We start from the raw sequence: 17,647 nt of genomic DNA on the forward strand, positions 1-17,647 counted from the left end.
GAATCTGGTATCCAGAGTATATAAAGAACTCCTGCAATTCAGTAAATAAATAGGCAAAACATTTTAACAGACATTTCCCCAAAGAAGGCACACAAATGGACAATAAGCACATGAACAGGTCCTCCACATCCTTAGTCATTAGAGAAATGCAAATCCAAATCACTGGGAGATACCACTTCACGCCCACTAGTAAGGCTACGGCAATAACTAATGCTGGCGGGGATGGAAAGAAAGTGGGACTCGCATAAATTGCCGGTGGGAATGTAGAAGGATGTAGCTGCTTCTGAAAATGGTTTGGCAGTCCTTTAAGAAAATTAAACATAGAATTACCATGTGACCTAGCAATTCTACTCTTAAATATGTACCCAAAAGAACAGAAAACATATGTTCCCATAAACACTTGTGTGCAAATGTTCATAGTAGCATTATTCACAATAGCCCCAAAGTAAAAGCAGTTCAAGTGTCCATCAAGTGATGGATAAAATGTGGCATATCCATACAATGGAATATTATTCGGCTGTAAAAAGGAATAAAGTACTGACATATAGGACAACGCACATGGACTGTGAAAACATGTTAAGTAAAATAAGCCAGACTCAATTGGATTCCATTTATGTGAAATGTCCATAAAAAGCAAGTCCACAGAGACAGAACACAGACGAGGGGTTGCCAGGGGCTGGGAGAGAGGGAATGAGAAGTGACTGACTGCAGATGGGTATGAAGTCCTTTCTGAGGGGTGATGAAAGTGTTCTGGAATTAGACAGTGGTGATGGTTGAACAAATCCGAACCATACTGAACCACACACTTTGCAAGTGTGGATTATATAGTATGCGAATTATGTCTAAAACAGCAATAATTTTGTCCTGGTTTTGCCAAATATTAAGCTTCACTGTGTCTGAATGGCCCCACTGTCCTCTGAGCTCCGGCCCCAAATGTTCCGTCTTATCTCCCGCACTGCCCCCTGGAAGGAAGCCCCAGTCTCCCCACCGCCTTTTCCGTGTTACGCCGTTCTGCGCTTGCCTTGTATCTCTCTGCACCTGAATCCTCCTCCCAAGGCTGCAAATCAGTGGAGCTGATTCCATCTACAGTCAGAAAGAGTCTGCAGATGGGTTCACAGTGGGAGTTTTTGCTTTTGTTTTTTAACTGAATTAGCTACCACGAGGAGATTTCACATAAACACCCACATTCTGGCTATGGCAGCTGGCTGCCTACCCAAGAGCCACGCTCCTCTCCTTTCCTGGTAAAGGAAGCTGGGTTTTGTTCTGGCTTCTGCTCGGGAACAGCTGGCCCACTGCAGCAGATGAGCCATAATGTCCCGCTTACCTTTCCGGAGACTGGTCTAGGGCGGCCAGTGGGGCAGTGAGAGCGTGTATCCACAGGCAACAGAAATGGGAGCGGCTGCTTGAGCAGAAGCTGATGAACCGTAAAGCTGATGAAGCTTAAGCTTCGGGGCCCCTCACCTGTGTGACCCTGTGAGTGTTCTAGGTTAGGTGAGGAGGCGCGGCACAATCAGCAGGCATTCATGCAAGAACTTCCGGGAAATGTCCAACAGGGGTGTCCAACCTTTTGGCATCTCTGGGCCACACTGGAAGACAAAGAGTTGTCTTGGGCCACACATTAAATACATTGCGACACATAATCACCAAAGAATCTCATAATGTTTTAAGTAAATTTACAATTTTGTGTTGGGCCACATTCATAGCCATCCTGGGCTGCGTGTGGCCCGTGGGCCACAGGTTGGACGCCCCTGTAAGAGATCTGGGAGAAGGAGACCTGAACTTCCCAAGATCCAGCATTTTGGTCCATGGTTTCTTTAGTTATTCTAAGTCATTCAATTCATGCTTAATTTTCCATGTAATGAATCCGATGACCAGATGTTAGGACTCCAGAGAAGGGTCTAAAGCAGCTACTGCGACTACGCTCAGGGTGGTAAATGACAACACGCTCATACCGAAGGGGCGAATGAGAAATCCCAGTGCAGAAATAGAAACTATTAAAAAAATAAAGAACTAAGCACAACTAAAAATTCCAATAGTTGAAAGGAGGTTGGAAAAGTGTCCTAGATTCTAACCTGGAGTAGTAGGATTTATGGAACTGAAAATTCTTCAGACACCGCCAGAGGCTCAAAGGGCACCAGGGTCAGAAAATATGGGAAATGTCCTCTAAAGCCTGGGCTCCAGTTCTGTTTAACGAAACAAAATGCAAAGAATGTCCTGATAAAAAGAGAAAAATGCAAGAAGTGATGACCTTTTATCCTCTACCCTTCTCCTTTCTGCCCCGAACACTGTTGTCCCAGGAGAACATGATGGTGGTTGGAGCTATGACAGCCATTTTGCAGTCCTGAGGGGCAGTCGTGAGAAGGGAGACACATGAGCTGAGCTAGGACTCCGATTCTGCAGCTCTGCTGGACATACCACAGAACCATCTGCCTCTGGAATTTCTGTCACATGAGATAAGAAACTTTTACTTGGCTATTGGTTACTTACAGTCCAAGCACAGCCTAACTGAAACACAGCCTGTTTTGAGAACGGAGAGAGAGAGCACTATCTGGCAATACTGTAACGCCAGTGCTTTAGAGTGAGCAGAAGCTCTCCAGTCGTGGATCTTACTTGGTCTCTACAGGAAACAGTTTGCAATCCCTGACCTACACGTCTTCTGAGAGATGGATCTCTGGCCCCTCTTCTACAAATCACTTCCCAACTCCTGTCTTCCCCACTCCAACTCCATCTAGCTACAAGTAATTCTCCTTCCTTGGAAGTCCCACAGCTTTGTCAGAACCTCCCTTCTATCTCCTACTGTAACTCTGCCATCATCCCCTCCCACTTGGCCATCAGCCTCCTGAGGGCAGGAGTCCTGCCTTATTCATTCCTGAGTCTCCCTCTGCTGTGGAGTGAGGTGCGCGAATACAGGATGCCCTCGGTGCATGTTCGCTGAATAAATGAATAAACACTCCCTGCAATGCCAAGGATATCCCATCCTCCAAATTCACCAAGGAGCTTTTAACAGGTAATATGTGGCTCTCAATCCAGGAAAATAATTCCCACCATACTCAGTACTCCAGGGAACCTCAGACCCACCCACTTGGAGCACACCTGAAAACAGTGGGCTCTGAAGCTGGGGTCCCAGACTCTCCAGAGACTCTGGGCCACCTCCGTCCTGACCTTGCTCAGGAAGCCTGGTGGGATAACAACCTCCCCAGCATGGCCTGGGAGGGACTGCCAATCAGCACAAACGACAGGAAAGGACATAAACACACACACGCACACACAAATCTCCCCAGTTTACAAGAGAAAGGCCAGGCAACTTGAAAACACAACAATCACAGATCTTCCCGGGAGGGAGGCAGCCCTGCGGTTCTTCCCCAGAGGGCTCGGCTCCCACAGATGACAAGGACACTCAGAGCACCTCAAGTCGCTGACACATCCAAGGAGCAGGACTTGTGTCTGTACCAATGCTGCATCTGATTTACTCTTACAAATGCTTCCTGAACTAGTGGTTGATATTCAGTCCAGCTTTTGGTAGATTCTTTCTTGGCACCTGGCTCTAGGCTCTGGATGTGACTATTTTATTTGTTTTTTAAATTATGGTAAAAAGCATATAACATAAATGTTGCCTCTTAACCGTTGTTAAGTGTAGAGTTCGGTAGTGTTCAGGGCGTCCACCCTGCTGCTCAGCCCTCACCACTACCCATCTCCCAATCCGTCCACCTTCCCAAGCCGAGACTGAAACCCTGTGCCCACGAACGCCAACCCCCCATTCCCTCCACCCCCACTCCCTAGCAGCCACCATTCTCTTTTCTGTCCCCACAATTTTGACTGTTCTAGGGATCTCATGTACATGAAATCATACAGTATTTGTCCTTTTGTGTCTGGCTTATTTCACTAAGCAGGGTGTCCACAGGTTCATCCATGTTGTAGAATGTATGTCAGAGTTTTCTTCCCGTCCAAGGCTGAGTGATGATCCACTGCATGTATATACACGATTTATTACCCACTCACCCATCAGTGGACACCTTTTCGCTGCTGTGAGTAATGCTGCTGCGCACACCTGTCTGTTCAAGTGCCTGCTTACAGTTCTTTTGTGGACCTGGTCTTTGACTTCCTCCGAATTAGTCAAGATTCCACCTTGGACCTGGAATTCTGGGAGGGAGAGAGAACCCCAGCATGATGCATGAGAAGTGCTCTGGAGTCGAGGGAGCAGAGCTGAGCCAACTGGGAACTCAGGAGCAGGCTCCTGGCCCATCTGATGGAGGGCAGTGAATCAAGGACATTGTGGCGGGCAGCAAAGAAGAGTGGGACGTCCCCCTCTGCCTCTGCGGGAGCAGACACATACCACTGCCCGGAGGAGAAGAGCAAGACAAGGCAGGCCTCTGTTCCCCCAAAACGCAGGCATGCTGCAGAGGTGGCCTCGGGGGCTCTCAAAAGGGCAGCCCCGCTGCAGGGGCAGAGGTTGTGAAAAGGGAGAGGATGTTGAGACTGGTGCTGTTCAGAAAAGCTCAGAGGGGCCTAGGCGAGGGGGCGGGGAAGGGGAGAGGGGTCAGGAGTGTGGAACGCTCTCATTTGACAGCTGGCCCCCAGCTCAGCCAACTCCTGAAGCAAGGAAGGCCCAAAAGCAGAAATTCAGAGGGCTGGTGGGGCGTTAATGGTGCCTATCATGGGTCTCTAAACTTGGCCTTGAGAGCTATGCCTTTAGCCTTTCAGTGGGAGGGTGGGCAGACTACAGCTAGTGAACAAAGGTGGTGTCTGGTCACCTGTGAGTCCCTCTCACTGTAAGCAACTTTTAACTGGTTACATGATATTTTTTTGGTGCCAAAGTGTCTGTGTCTGGGTTCAGGTATGAAATGATCCCTTCAGCCTGGGAAGGGCGCAGCCACTAAAGGGAAAATCAATCACTTCTGTGAACTCTGAACTTCTTGAAATGTAAAGATGACTTAAGTGCACCCCTTAAATGTCAGGTCCAAGGTACAGGCATGAGGCTTTCGTTCCAGCCCAGACCAAACTCAGGGGCTCCACCAACGCCTCGGGAGCCGAGGCGAGCTGCTGGAGGGGAAGGGCTTCAGGCTCCCTGTGGTAAACTCAACCCAAGAGGCTTCTCCGATTTGACGTAGGTGTTCAGAGAGAACTGTGCCCTTAATCCAGAGCACTGGCCCTCCAAACTGTTCCGGGACCCCGACAGTCTGTGAGGCCAGCCTGGACCTGGCTGCCATGACGTGCGTCCGAGGCCAGATCCAGGTGCCGCAAAGCCTGTGGGCTCAGCTTTTTACTGACGCCGGAGCCAGAGCCCAAGATGGTCTGATGTCTCCACATCCCGGGGACGCCACGTCCCCACGGGCACGGCCTTGCGTGCCGGGCTCCAGGGACACTGGGTGCTGTGTACTCTCCGGGCTCTCAAGCTTGGGTACTCGGGGCACAAGTCTCCATCCCACCCCCTAGCACTGACCAGACTGACAGAGGAGTCTATCCACGCTGAGATCCCACAGGAGGCCAAAGGCTCTTGAAGAAGTTTCTGGAGGCCATGTCAGCAGCTAGGAGAAGAAACAGGTTAGCTGGGTCATTCCTATGTTGTAACAGTAGTAAACATCTACTGCTCCACATTAAACATTCCCATTTAACCCTCACAAGTCCACATGGTACAAGGGTAGGGTCATTATTGCCATTTTACAGAGCAGGAAGCCAAGCTCAGAAGGGTCAGGCAACTTTCCCAGGGTCACACAGCTTTTATGTCACAAAGCCAGGATTCAATCCCAGGTTTATGTGACTTCAAACTTCCTACTCTGTCCACCTCCCTGTGAGGGAGTCTTGTGTCCCTGCCTTTCACCCCCTGTGGTCAAGGCTGTGCCCCTCCAGGGCAGGGCCCAGTATAGGAAAGAGAAGAGAGAGCTTGAGAGTCTGCTGCACAATGACAGGCCAGCTCCTCTCTGTGATCCCCCATCATTCCCAGGTCAGTGCCTTAACTTAGGGTCTTCTGAGACCACCAGCTCCAGGGGTCCGTGGTCCTGAAAGCAGATCCTCACACAGCCCGAGCTGCGGTGGGGGTGGCAGGTCACCCACCTGACTCAAACTCACTGGGATCCGAACCTGAAGGCTCCTCGAGTCTGAGGGTCGAAGGGACTCAAATTCTGCCACCCTAAAGCCGCTTTCTGGGATGTTGATTTTAAGCTGTTTATCAAGACGCAAGAGACTCAGAAAACACCTTTGACCCTCCCCCCTCTTTCTTGCCTAGAGATTCAGGGGAACTTGCTTCAGGAAGGAGATCTTAGGATGTCACCTTAGTCAAATTTGAATTAAGTGTGTTACACAAGAGGACTTCAGGCAGGTCTTTGTCTGATAACTGGCCTTGGCTGGATCCCTTGCCTTCATTGGTTCAACTCTAAAGGGTCACCCAGTTCCAGAGGCCCCTGTAGGCCTGGCTGTGATCCTCTTACACTTGCTTTGCCTCGCTACCCAGGCCCCTGCTCCCTTGCTTCCACGGTGGCTGCTGAGAAGGATCCCCCGCACCGGAAATCTGCTGGGAAACCACGTTTCAGAGTCAGCTCTCTGGGATCTGACCTAAGACACCAGAACTCTGCCTTCTCCTCCTTTTCCTTTTATAACTTCCCCTAACTTCTTCATAGCTGGACATTTGATCATTCCCCAACAAGAATATACATTCAGAGCACATGCTCTGTGCTTTTGTCCACCTCCCCAGCTAGAGTAACCCAGTAGGTACACACTAGGACTCTAGCGACAAGTTTATGTAATTCATGAGCACAAAGGCCAAAGTCTCTTCACCCAGCACCCACTGTACGTACACCCCAGTGAAGCCCCTGGAGGGGGGACCAAAGGGGCTGGCGGCAGGACCTAGACCCCACGGGACCTCGGGAGATTCTTTCCAAAGAAACAGTCCAACGAGCAAGTTTGGGGAGGTGAGCCCTGCTTACCCACCCCCAGCTGTGAGTTAACCGCAGGTTCACAGGTCACATAGTCACATGGTCACTGTGTTGCCTTACTCCTCCTTCCCCTCCAGAGACAAAGATGCTGATCAGAGTCTTGCCTGCAGGTTCCCAGGGTCAAGGGAACCAGAACCCTTTCACTGATCTGGCCCTAGCTGTGGGAGTGGGGAGCTTTTGTGTCTCCTTCTTGAAGGTGGAGAACTGGAGCCTCTGAGCTAACATTCTTTCTGGAAGATGCCCAGGCCCCGGGGCAGAGCCTTTGTGGGGGACCATAAAAACAAGACAGGCCACAGGACTCTTCCTCATGGGACTCTCAGCCCCAGTTTGCACAGTGCAAACTGAGGCACAGGGCTGACACTAGATAACTTGCCCAAGGTCACACAGTAGGAAGTGGCAGCGGTGGAAACGCACATGGCCCGTCTGGCCTCAGGGCAGGGTCCTCTGCTGTATGGTCCCTGCTGGGGTGACAGAGGTGGGAGAAGAGACAGGGCAGGGCTGGCTCCCTCCTCCCAAGGCAGTCCACGCCGTGTCAGGGTCACACAAGGACCCTCTGTGGGCGATGTCTCAGACGGGCCCTTTGTGCCTCCCAATGCCCAGTTGTGCGTTTTGTCACACACTGTGTGCGTGGAGCACAGAGACACTGCACTGGCGGGGGCAGAGAAGAATGGCCGCACTGTTCCCTGTTACTAGCCTATAATCCCGCTGGGCCTGGGGGAGGGGTGAGGCAACAGCCTCACTCGAGAGCCCCAGGCACCACAGGGTCCTTTTCTTCTAGGGCAGGGAGGGGCAACGGGAAGGAGAGAGCTGGAGGGCTCTTTCAGGAAGGCAGTCCATCAGCTGAGGCCGACTTCCTTGAACAATCCACCCTGCACTCCAGCTCTAATTTACAGCTGGGATCCAGGTTCCAACTGGCAGGAATGAGACCAGCTGGAACTTGTGACCTGCCCTCCCCAGACAGGGATGGCCCTGGGTTGGTGCCAAGGCTGGCATTCAGACCACAGCAGCTGGTTCTTGGGCTGTCCCTGCTGGCTCCTCACCCTCTTTCGCAGTGCGAAGGTCTCAGCCCCTGGGTAGGATGCGGTTTCCCAAGTGCCATGTTCCAGCAGCACCAGCAGGGAAAAAATGGGCAGCTACTACGGTTGCTCTAGGCTTTCCCAGTTGACCTACAACTCCACAGAGGGAGGCAAATGCTCAGACACCTGAGCACCCCCAGCTTGCAATTCATGAGGGCCCCCACACCTCCAGGGTGCTATAGGGCTGTGGTGGGCCCTGAGCCAGGACCTGTGACATGGAGCAGAGATGAGCTGGGACACATGGAAGCACCTGTGGAGTAGCAGAGACAGAACCACAGAGAGGACTTCTGGTGGCACAGGTAGCAGCACCCTGTGAGACACTTGCCCTGGGCAGGGTCCTCTGCTGTATGGTCCCTGCTGGGGCGACAGAGGTGGGACTGAGTGGGGGGTGGACTGAGACCACAGGGTGGTTGGAGTACCTCCCTGACTCGGCCATCACAGGCCTTCCTTCCTCCTCTTCCTTCAGCTGAGACAAACTCAGCAGACCACACACTCCACACCTGTACCCCGCAGCCCCTCCCCCTTCCTGGCCAGCCCTGCCAGGCTGCAGGCCAGAACGCGCCCGCCACCTAGTGGCAGGACTGAGATCCTCACCTGGAACAGCCACTGGAGCAGAGGTATAGGGCAGGTGGGTGCAGGCGCCTGCAGGTAGAGGTTGCTCAGGAGGCCGCTGCGCAGAAAGGAGAGCTGCTGGGCCAGTGGGGAGCTGTAGGGGCAGAGGAGCCAGGTTAGGGGACTCCATGCCAGTGGCCTGGTAGCTTTCCTTAACACACCTGTCTCAGTAAAACAGGGTGGGGGTGATTCTCATATTTCAGCTTCACTAGGATGCTTGAATCCCTCCCTCCCTCCCTCCGGTGAGCCCTTGATTCAAGCAGCTGTCGGAAGGAAAAACCACTCACGTCAGCATTGGAATCACGTGCTCCCCATGAACACATCCCACCGTTTTTTTTTTTTAAGAAATGTTTTATTTATTGATTTTTTTTTTACAGAGAGAGGAAGGAAGAGAGAGACAGAGAAACACCAATTTGTCATTCTGCTTATTCATGCATTCATTGGTTGATTCTTGTATGTGCCCTGACCGGGGATTGAACCTGCAACCTTGACATATCAGGATGACACTCTAACCAACTGAGCTACCCAGGCAGGGCCCAGGACTCATGCTCTTAATCACAGTTCTCTGGCACAGAGAACTCCAGATGGTGATCTCTTTCAAGTTAGGGATGAATTTTCTCCACTCTTGTATCCTCAGCACCTAGCACAGTATCTAGCACTGAAGAAAACCTAATACAAATCAGTTAAATGAATTGGTGATTATCGCACCTGTTTTACAGTTAAGGAAGCTGAGACTCAGAATTATTAACTCATTTGCCCAAGGCCACCCCACTCACAAGCAGCTGATCTGGAATTAGGTCCCAGGTCTGTCTGCGTTCAGGTGGTAATCGTTTCCCTACCCCACACTGTCCATGAGGTACTTCTCCCTCACAGATGAAAGCATATTGTCTACAGTTTTAAAAAACAACATCAACAATAACAATAACTACCATCACAACCACCAAAAAAGTCCCTTTTCCATGACTAACCCCAATGCTGTGAAGGCACTATGACAGTAGATGCGAGGCGAGGGGAGGAGTGAAAGGAGGGAGCCAGCCCACATCATCACAGTTGTCACCATCCCAGCAGCAACATCATCTCCAACACAGACTGTTTGGTACACGAGAGGCACTGTGCTCAGTGCTCCATTAGCACGGGCTTGCTGAACCTTCATAACCAGAGGGATCATCATCAGAAGAAAGGTAACCGAGGCTTTGAGAGGTGCAGTAACTTGTCTGCAGTGGGTAGAAACCCAGGTGTACCTCTTTGGCCCTAGAGCCTGTGTTCTTATGCCAGGTAAAGAGTCTTCCTTCTCTTCTTTTGGCTCTGCTGATCAGCAAAGGTGATTAGCTTGCCCCAGATCACACAGCTAGTGAATTCAGAGTACATATTTGAACCCAGGTTTGCCTAATTCCAGAGCCATCAGCTGGACAGACCAAAAGTGTCAGAATGTTGCCACTGGCATATAACGAGGGCACCCTGTGGAAAGCAGAAACAGGGTGCCAGTTGTTGCCTCAGTGACCAGCCTGGATTCTCCCACGGCACCTTCGGTCCCATTTCTTAAGCCCGACATCCTTCCCTAGAGCCTTTGGAGGGAGCATGGACCTGGGGTAGCCTCGATTCCAGACTTCTAGCCTCCAGACCTGTCTCTGACTCGCGCAAAGTCTGGTGACTCTCCAGGGCGGCTGTCCTGCCTGCAGTGATTCCCTGATCTACATTGCCCCATTGGTTGTGCCACCTTCTCAACCCCTGCCTTTCAAAATGAGCACATCCCACCGTTTTAAGCATACGACCGGGCGGTACATTTTGTCCTTTCCACTGGACCAAGGGGAGACTGAGGCGTTTACCAAGGCTGATTGGAGGATCTGAGTCAGCTGCTCTGAGGGGAGAATCCGGGATTCACAGGTCTCAGCCCAGGGCCCCGCCGTGGCGGTGGGCAGAGTTACCGGTGGGGCCCACGTGAGCCAGCGTTTGGGCTCTGATTACACGGGGCTTTTCTGCCTGTCCTGTGTTTTTCCAAAACAAAAGGGACACCTGAGAAGATAGAGAAATAACAGAAAGGGGCCCAAGATGGGGAAATTCTGGGAAGCAAATCACAAATGAGGTGTGCGGAGACGCTTCAGAAACCACTTGAGCAGTGACGGCCCTGAGCGCAGGGGGACCTGCACTCAGTCACTACGTGCCTGTGGCCAGAGCCTGCATTTCCTCTCAGCACAGGCTCCTGCGGGGCCCCTGTCCACTAAGAGGAGCTCTCAAAATCTCACTGCTGGGGTGGGGAGGAGCCCTAGAGTCTGCTGGTTGGTCATGGGGACCTATGGGATCCCAGGTCCCTATAAACCAGCAGTTGAAATATTCCATGTGGTTTTAGGGCATCTGGTGAGAGGAGCTTCCGAAGTCATTTTGGAGGGTTGGCAGGACTTCCTTCATCCCGAAGGAGGCTGGGGCTGGGGGAGGGCTCTCCCACTGTCTGCATTTTGGGAAGGCTCCTTTTCTCTCTAGACATGTCGTAAAGGCAATTAACATGGACTCCAGGAAATGGAAACGGATTTTTGTGTCTATTCTTTTTTAAATGGCCAGACCCATGCAAAGAACATTTCGGACAGCATTTAAAACCATGACTCCAGATAGAAATGTCCTCATCGGCCAGCCCAGCCTCCTTCTCTTTTTAAAAAGGACGTATTTTAATCTGCTAGGAACAGAATGCTCCAAAACAAAGATTCTCCTCCAAGCCAACCTGCTGTCTCCTTGAGCGTGTCCAGGCAATTTAAGAATTGTATATATTTTTTCCAAGCCATTTAAGTTCAGAGGAGAAAGCGGCTTTTTTCCTGTGTTTTGAAGCTGATCGCTCTAAAATAGACCTTTATTTGTACATACAAATATGTGTGTGCCCCAGGGCCTCTGGCACACTCCGCGGGGCTCCCTGTGCTTGATCACATGGACACTTCAATGGACTGACCCCACGATGCCTGCAGGGTTCAAGTACAGCGCCCGGAATGCAGACAATACCCAGGCAAACAGTGTCTGCAGGGCCTCACAAACTGGCAGAACATTGCCCCGGGCCGTGTGGAGCGGAGGCTGGTGCTGTAGGGACTCTGAGGAGACTCTACAAGCCCCTTTTGGCTCAATCGACACAGTTCCAACTGCTGCTCCAAGGGAGAGACACCCCCGGGTTGCGATGTCTCCCTGCTGCAACGCCCACCTTGCACTGCATTTTTTTTTTTTTGCCACGGAAATAATCAGGCTGCCTCTGAGTTCGCAGAGGCCGAGTTAGGGTTAGTCTGTAACCAGCAGCAAGAGATGGCAGAAAGGGTGACTCAGCTGTGCCCTGGAGTGAGCGGCTGTTGGGAACTCTGTGCCTAACGCTGGATGAGATGTGGGAGCTCGCCCCTGCAGGCTGGGTCACAAATGCTGCTTCACCTTGTGGACTCGGGCCTACTGCCTTCAGTGGAAGGGACAAGGCTGCCGGCATGCGTAAACTGCAGCCTGGCGGGAGGGCCTCGCTGCAGACACTGCCCAACCTGAGCAGGAGGGAAGGTCCCCACAGAAGCACCTGGTGAGGAAGGTGAGAAGAAAGGGAAAGGGCAGGAGGTGTGTGCTGAAAACTCAAAACCCTTGGGTTGCAGAATCAGCTGCTGTTAGATTTACAAAAACCCTTGCCGTGCTGGCAAATCAAGGGTGCAGATGCTGGGTCCCAGTGGGTGCCTGTGCCTGCGGCTGAGCCAGCGCTCAGATCAGAAGCTGTGCTGAGAATGTCAGAGGACCGCAGTGAGAAGGGGACTGAGGGAGCCTCTGTCTCAGTAGATGCCACACAGGCCCGCTGAGCACAAAGCCCCAAACGTCGACCCTGGGGATCCCAGTGAGGGAGGTTCTCACCAGGACAAGGAGCAGCCAGTCAGAGAACTGCTAATCCCCAGTCACCATGGCAAGGACAGAGGGCCTGGGAATGGGGGAAGGAAGGGGAGAAATTAGCCAAAAAGGGGAACTGTGCAAACAAGGGGGGAGCACAGAGGGCACTGGTGTGCGTCCACAGGTGGGTGCCTGGGCACAGCTCTGACCTCTGTCGGACTTCCCATTCCTGATAACACCTGGCCAAGAGTGCTCCAGTCTTCCCCTCCTCTCCCAGTCTCAGGGCAGCCGGCCCAGAGGGCAGGCCTCTCAATGCCTCGGGAATCCCAAGCGATGGTGGCGGGATAAACACCAGTGCAGCTATTTATATAGTATCAGTTTCTGCGCCCTTGCCAAGTTACTCAAATGAAAGTTTAAAGGCCTTGGCAGAACAGAAACAAATAATGCTCAGAGTGTTTGTGCCGGCTTCTCTTCTTTTTCTTTCTTTCCTTTGTTCAAGTTAAGCAGCACTGTCTGGTCAGAATCAGAGACCGCAGCGACAACCCTGCCTGTGGGCTCTGTTTTCAGGGACGGTTGCAGCCAGTTGGGCAGCTCAGTCCTATCCGCCCAACTCTAACTGCCGGATTTATTTCACAGGCTTCAACCCCGGCATGCCAGGAAAAGGAGGGGGTGGTGGCAAAGCAAGGGCTGGGCCACAGGGAGATCCCCAGCGCAAGCAGCACTGACATCCACACAGCTCGGCCACGTTCTCCTGCTGAGGTGGGCACAGAGCGAGGCCCTGGCCTGTGCACCCGGTGACCTGGGAACACACTGCAGACACCTCACCCACAGGACACCCCCACACACCCCGCAGGGCCAGAGGAGCACCCGGAATAATTCAGCAGGCAGGCCCCACCCTGCCCTGGAGCTTCTCCTGCCTCCTGGCCGTGAGTGGGCCAGTCCTGAAGCTTTTCCACTCAGGGGATCGGATTTCCTTCTGAACTGTGGTCAAGGGAGAAGGAAAAGGTTCAGTCCCGCACCAACTTTGTCATAAAGGCATGTGACCGTGGTCCTGAGGAACTGACCTGAGGTCACACATCCAGCTGGGTGGTGACGGAGAGGGGATGGCCCGGGCCATCCCAATCCTATAGCAGTGGGCTCCAGGGAGAAGCGTCTCGCCCAGAAACCCACGCAGGCCCGGTCTGGGAGGACGTGGTCTGGCGCTTGGACACTGGGGCGGCCCTCACTAGCTCTGCCATCTGAGACAGACAGCTTGCTTCCTCTGTGCCAAGGCTTCCCAAGGAGAACAGTGGGGAGAAAGATAACACTCCTTTTCACAGAGTGGGGAGAAGTGACTCTATTTCTAGGAGAGATTTTGAAAAACTGCATTTACTCTCTTTCCCCCTCAAATGATTAAAAATAATACACGTTCACTATAGAAAGTTTGGAAAACACAGGAGTATAATGAGGAAAATTAATATTACCTGTAATCACACAGTGTTAAATTTTTGTATGAAAAGAAAGGGAAACACATTGCTTTTTTGAGAGATCAAGGGATCTTTTATTCTCCCTTCATTTTAATGTTTCTGGCTAAACACAATGGGATAATTATTACGGACTAGCATCTCCCATTCTGTGTCTGAACTTGAAGTCCTTGGCAAAAACAGGAAATAAAAGATGACTCCACGGCTAAATGGTGACCTTCAGGAAGTAGCCCTCACCTACCGCATAGCAGGGGCCCCTGACCTGACCATGTGCAGGGCATCCCTCCAGAAAGCCCCTCCGATCTGAGGCGCTGGCAGTGGTGCCCGCGATGCTCGTTAGCATGCTTCAGGGAGGAGGGCCTGAATTCCTTCCTCCAAGGAAGCTGGCCAGCCACCTGGTCCCATTTGGCAGGGCCGCTCGGATCCAGGTCACTGCTCCACAGGCCGGCTCATCTGTCAAACACTTCCTGTGGCCCATGCGGCATGGGAGAGAAACCCCGCTGTTGGCACAAACCATGACGCTGCTCAGGAAGCGCCTTCCTTTCTCCTGTCCCCACCCCCCCAGCGTCCCCCGTCCCCCACCTGCCCAGACCCTTCGTTGTCTCCTCCTTTCTCCGGCTCCACTATCTTTCTTCTTCTCCCTTCACTCCCTTTCCGTCCTTTTCTTCATCTCTTTATTAGATACCTTTGGAATTTGGCAAAGCAAACCTTTATCAATATTCATACGCTCAGGCCACATCACTCACATCACACCCGGGGGGATATCCCAGGCCTCCAGACAGACCTTGCTGTGTCAGGATACAAGAACATCCTCTGCCACACTTTACAGGAGGGAAAGGCAGGACACAGGGAGGACGGGGACCACCGCGCCCGGCGCCGACGCAGTGCAGTGTGGTTTCCCCAGTCAGGTTACCCTCCTGCAGTGCTTAGGCCTTGTTTACAGCCTGACTTGAACATTTAAAAACATTTATAAGACAACTGAGGAAATCCGAACATGGACTGATACTGATGATATTAAGAAATTACTGGTTTTTTAGGTATAATAATGGTATCGATGTAACGTCTAAAGTACAATCCTGTCTTCTAGAGACACAAACTGAAGTATGTTCAGATGAAATTATATGTGTCTGGGGTTTGCCAGGAAGTCAGCTTGAGGGGACAATGCTAGTGGGCGGGGGAGAGATGGAACAAGATTGGCTCTGAGTCGGGAATTGTCGACGTTGGGTGCTAGGTCCGTGGAGGTGCACCGTACTGTCCTCTCTACTGTTGCGTATGCTCCGCACTTCCCACGGTACACAGCGCTAAAGGAAACACATCGAAGTGTTATCTTTCTGTTATAAAATAAGGTGGATTTAGAATGAATGGAATAGACATATTAAAGCCCTGAATAGCTGCAAGAAAGAGTAAGATTCCTGTGTTCAAGTCCTAATGTGGCTGAAGAGGCCACAGAAGCAGCCTGGCCTCTGCTCTTCACGGTGGGCGGGCCAGGTGGCCTCCCGCGTGGCCCCTGCCAGCCCGCGCGAGCGCCCCGTGGACGGCCGCCGCACTGAATGCCGTGGGCCTTCTCTCTCTCTCATTCTTAGCATATCACTCACAGTTGCAAGTGTGGACGTTATTGTCGTGAAGTTTTTTTTTTTAAAGCCCTTAAAAAAACATAGTCAGTGGTTATGTGATGACAATCCTAAATTTATTTCCAAGAGAAGAGGAACAAGCTGTCCTAATGTTACACACAGCGTACTTGTGGCCGCGGACAAACTTTTAGCATCACACACAGATTGACGTAGCGTATCGAATGAGTACGTGGCAGTGACGCTGACGTGCTCTGGAAATCTGCTGATGGCCCAGAAAGGGGCTCCCGCGTAGATGGAGACATAACTCCAAAGGCAGGTGGCATCAGTGTGACTAAAGTTATTCCACGAAACTCAGGTGTGTGGGAGGAAAGGCAATGTGAGTAAGTAAATACACAGTCTAATATTTGCTGAAATGTAAGGTTAAAAAATTATATATTGTTAGACACGCAGAGCTATTTCATCTCTGTCTCTAAAAGCTGACACAGCCAAGTGGGCCAAACACAGCTTTGGATTTCCTCCTTTGGGGTGGACCTAATCACTGGGCCCCATGAGGGAGGGGCCTGGTCACGCGCACAAACACTTACCTGAGGAACAGCTCCTCCAGGTGGTTACGGGGCTTCACGTGTGAACAGTCCAGGATGCAAGGCAGCGGGTGGTGCCTGGGTAGAAACATGGTCTCTCCTGGGTGGACTGATGGGATGGCCTGCATGGACATGGAGAACCTCTCCACCAGCTTCCTGGCAAAGCAAGGGATGGGAGAGCCCAGTCAATAGGCGCACCTGGTCTGCCGCTGGGATCTGGGGGTGGGGGAGTGGGGGTGGGAGTACCAAACCAGCGGGACAGCGCCACCTGCTGCTGGAGGAAGAGCCCAGGAGATACAGTCTAAGGAACCCTTTCCTTTCCACTCCGTCCTACACCTGATTCCTCCCTCAGTCCAGGAGCCTGAGGTCCTGGTTACAAGCCCAGTGCCACCTGTTGGCTCTTTTCAGTTCCAATGTTCACTGAGTGCCCACCACGTGCCGGTGCCAGGTGGTGGACGATGAATTAGGTATGGGCTGCCCTTGCACTTCCCGGGACCCTGCAGTATGTGGATGGGCCGCAGAGCTGAGACATGGGTCAGCCAGGGTCAGGGAGAGCATTTGCGCCACCAGGAAGCCCAGACTTCCTCCAGGCAGCCGTCCTCAAGCTCCATGATCAGGAGGACTCCCCAGGAAGCGGCTAAAATGCAGATGCCCAGGCCCCACCTACTCTTTGACCTAAGTAGACCAGAGCTGGGCCCACGGACAGCGGAGGAGGGGGAGAAGAAGAGGGGATACAGTCCAACTATGTTGGGAGGCGCACACTGTCAGGACTAGTGACCCAGTGAAGAGGGAACAGGAAGAGGGAGGTAGTTGGGATGATTCCTGGGAATGAGGTAACTCTGTGCCACAAAGGTGGGTGGAGAAGCCAGCTGCAGAACGGGAAGTGTGTGCACATGCATGTGTGTGCACATGTGTAGGTATACACACAGACATTCATAAACACACGCAGCACCCCCCCCATCTGACACATGCAACTATGATCTAGGGTCAGCCTTGGGCAACAGGATTTGGGGAAGAGGAGGCACTTCCTGTTTACTTCATACAACTGTGTTCTGCTGGATTTTGTAACACATTTAACTGAATTTAACTACAGTAACAGCAGCAACAAATTAAACCAGCTGTGGGTACTCATCCCCTCTTCTCACCACAGGACCGCCTACACTCAGGTCTCTGGCTGGGCAGACTGAACTCGGAGAGCCACAGCACGTAGGGCTCCCAGGAGGATCGGGGGCTCCAGCAGTCAGCCCTACAAATGCAGCAGTGAGGTGGCTGCCCACTGCTGGCCAGGTGAACTCCGCTCACTTCACGTCAGGTGGCCCAGTGTCAGGGAATAACCTGAATTACAGGGTCGCCCTGAGGATGAAAGGGCACAGTGCAGGGGTGACTTGGGGAGATTCTGATCCTGCAGCCTTTTGGAAGCAGCCTGGGAAAACCAACACACAGATGGTAAAACAGTTTTCTGTTTTGTTAATTTCTTTGTTGTCTGAATAACTGTGACTTCCAATGTTGCTTTTATAATTAAAAAAATGTACAAATTATTAAAAGTCTGAAAAAAAAAGTCTGTAAGAAGTAGGCTCACCCGTAAAAGGG

At 52.0% G+C, this 17,647-nt stretch overlaps 1 protein-coding gene across 1 annotated transcript in view; it reads right to left on the bottom strand.

The window, feature by feature from the left end:
- Window positions 1-17,647, bottom strand: part of FAM178B (family with sequence similarity 178 member B) — a 100,788-nt gene that overhangs the window by 61,149 nt on the left and 21,992 nt on the right. Inside the window, exons 6-8 of the mRNA XM_045204780.2 lie at window positions 16,061-16,213; window positions 8,600-8,711; window positions 5,441-5,525 (exon numbers count right to left, since the gene is read on the bottom strand). Of these exons, the coding sequence (XP_045060715.2) occupies window positions 5,441-5,525; window positions 8,600-8,711; window positions 16,061-16,213 (350 nt within the window). The remainder of the gene's footprint in view (window positions 1-5,440; window positions 5,526-8,599; window positions 8,712-16,060; window positions 16,214-17,647) is intronic.

Source organism: Desmodus rotundus, chromosome 5 (genome assembly GCF_022682495.2).
Source record: "Desmodus rotundus isolate HL8 chromosome 5, HLdesRot8A.1, whole genome shotgun sequence".
Classification (NCBI taxonomy): domain Eukaryota; kingdom Metazoa; phylum Chordata; class Mammalia; order Chiroptera; family Phyllostomidae; genus Desmodus; species Desmodus rotundus.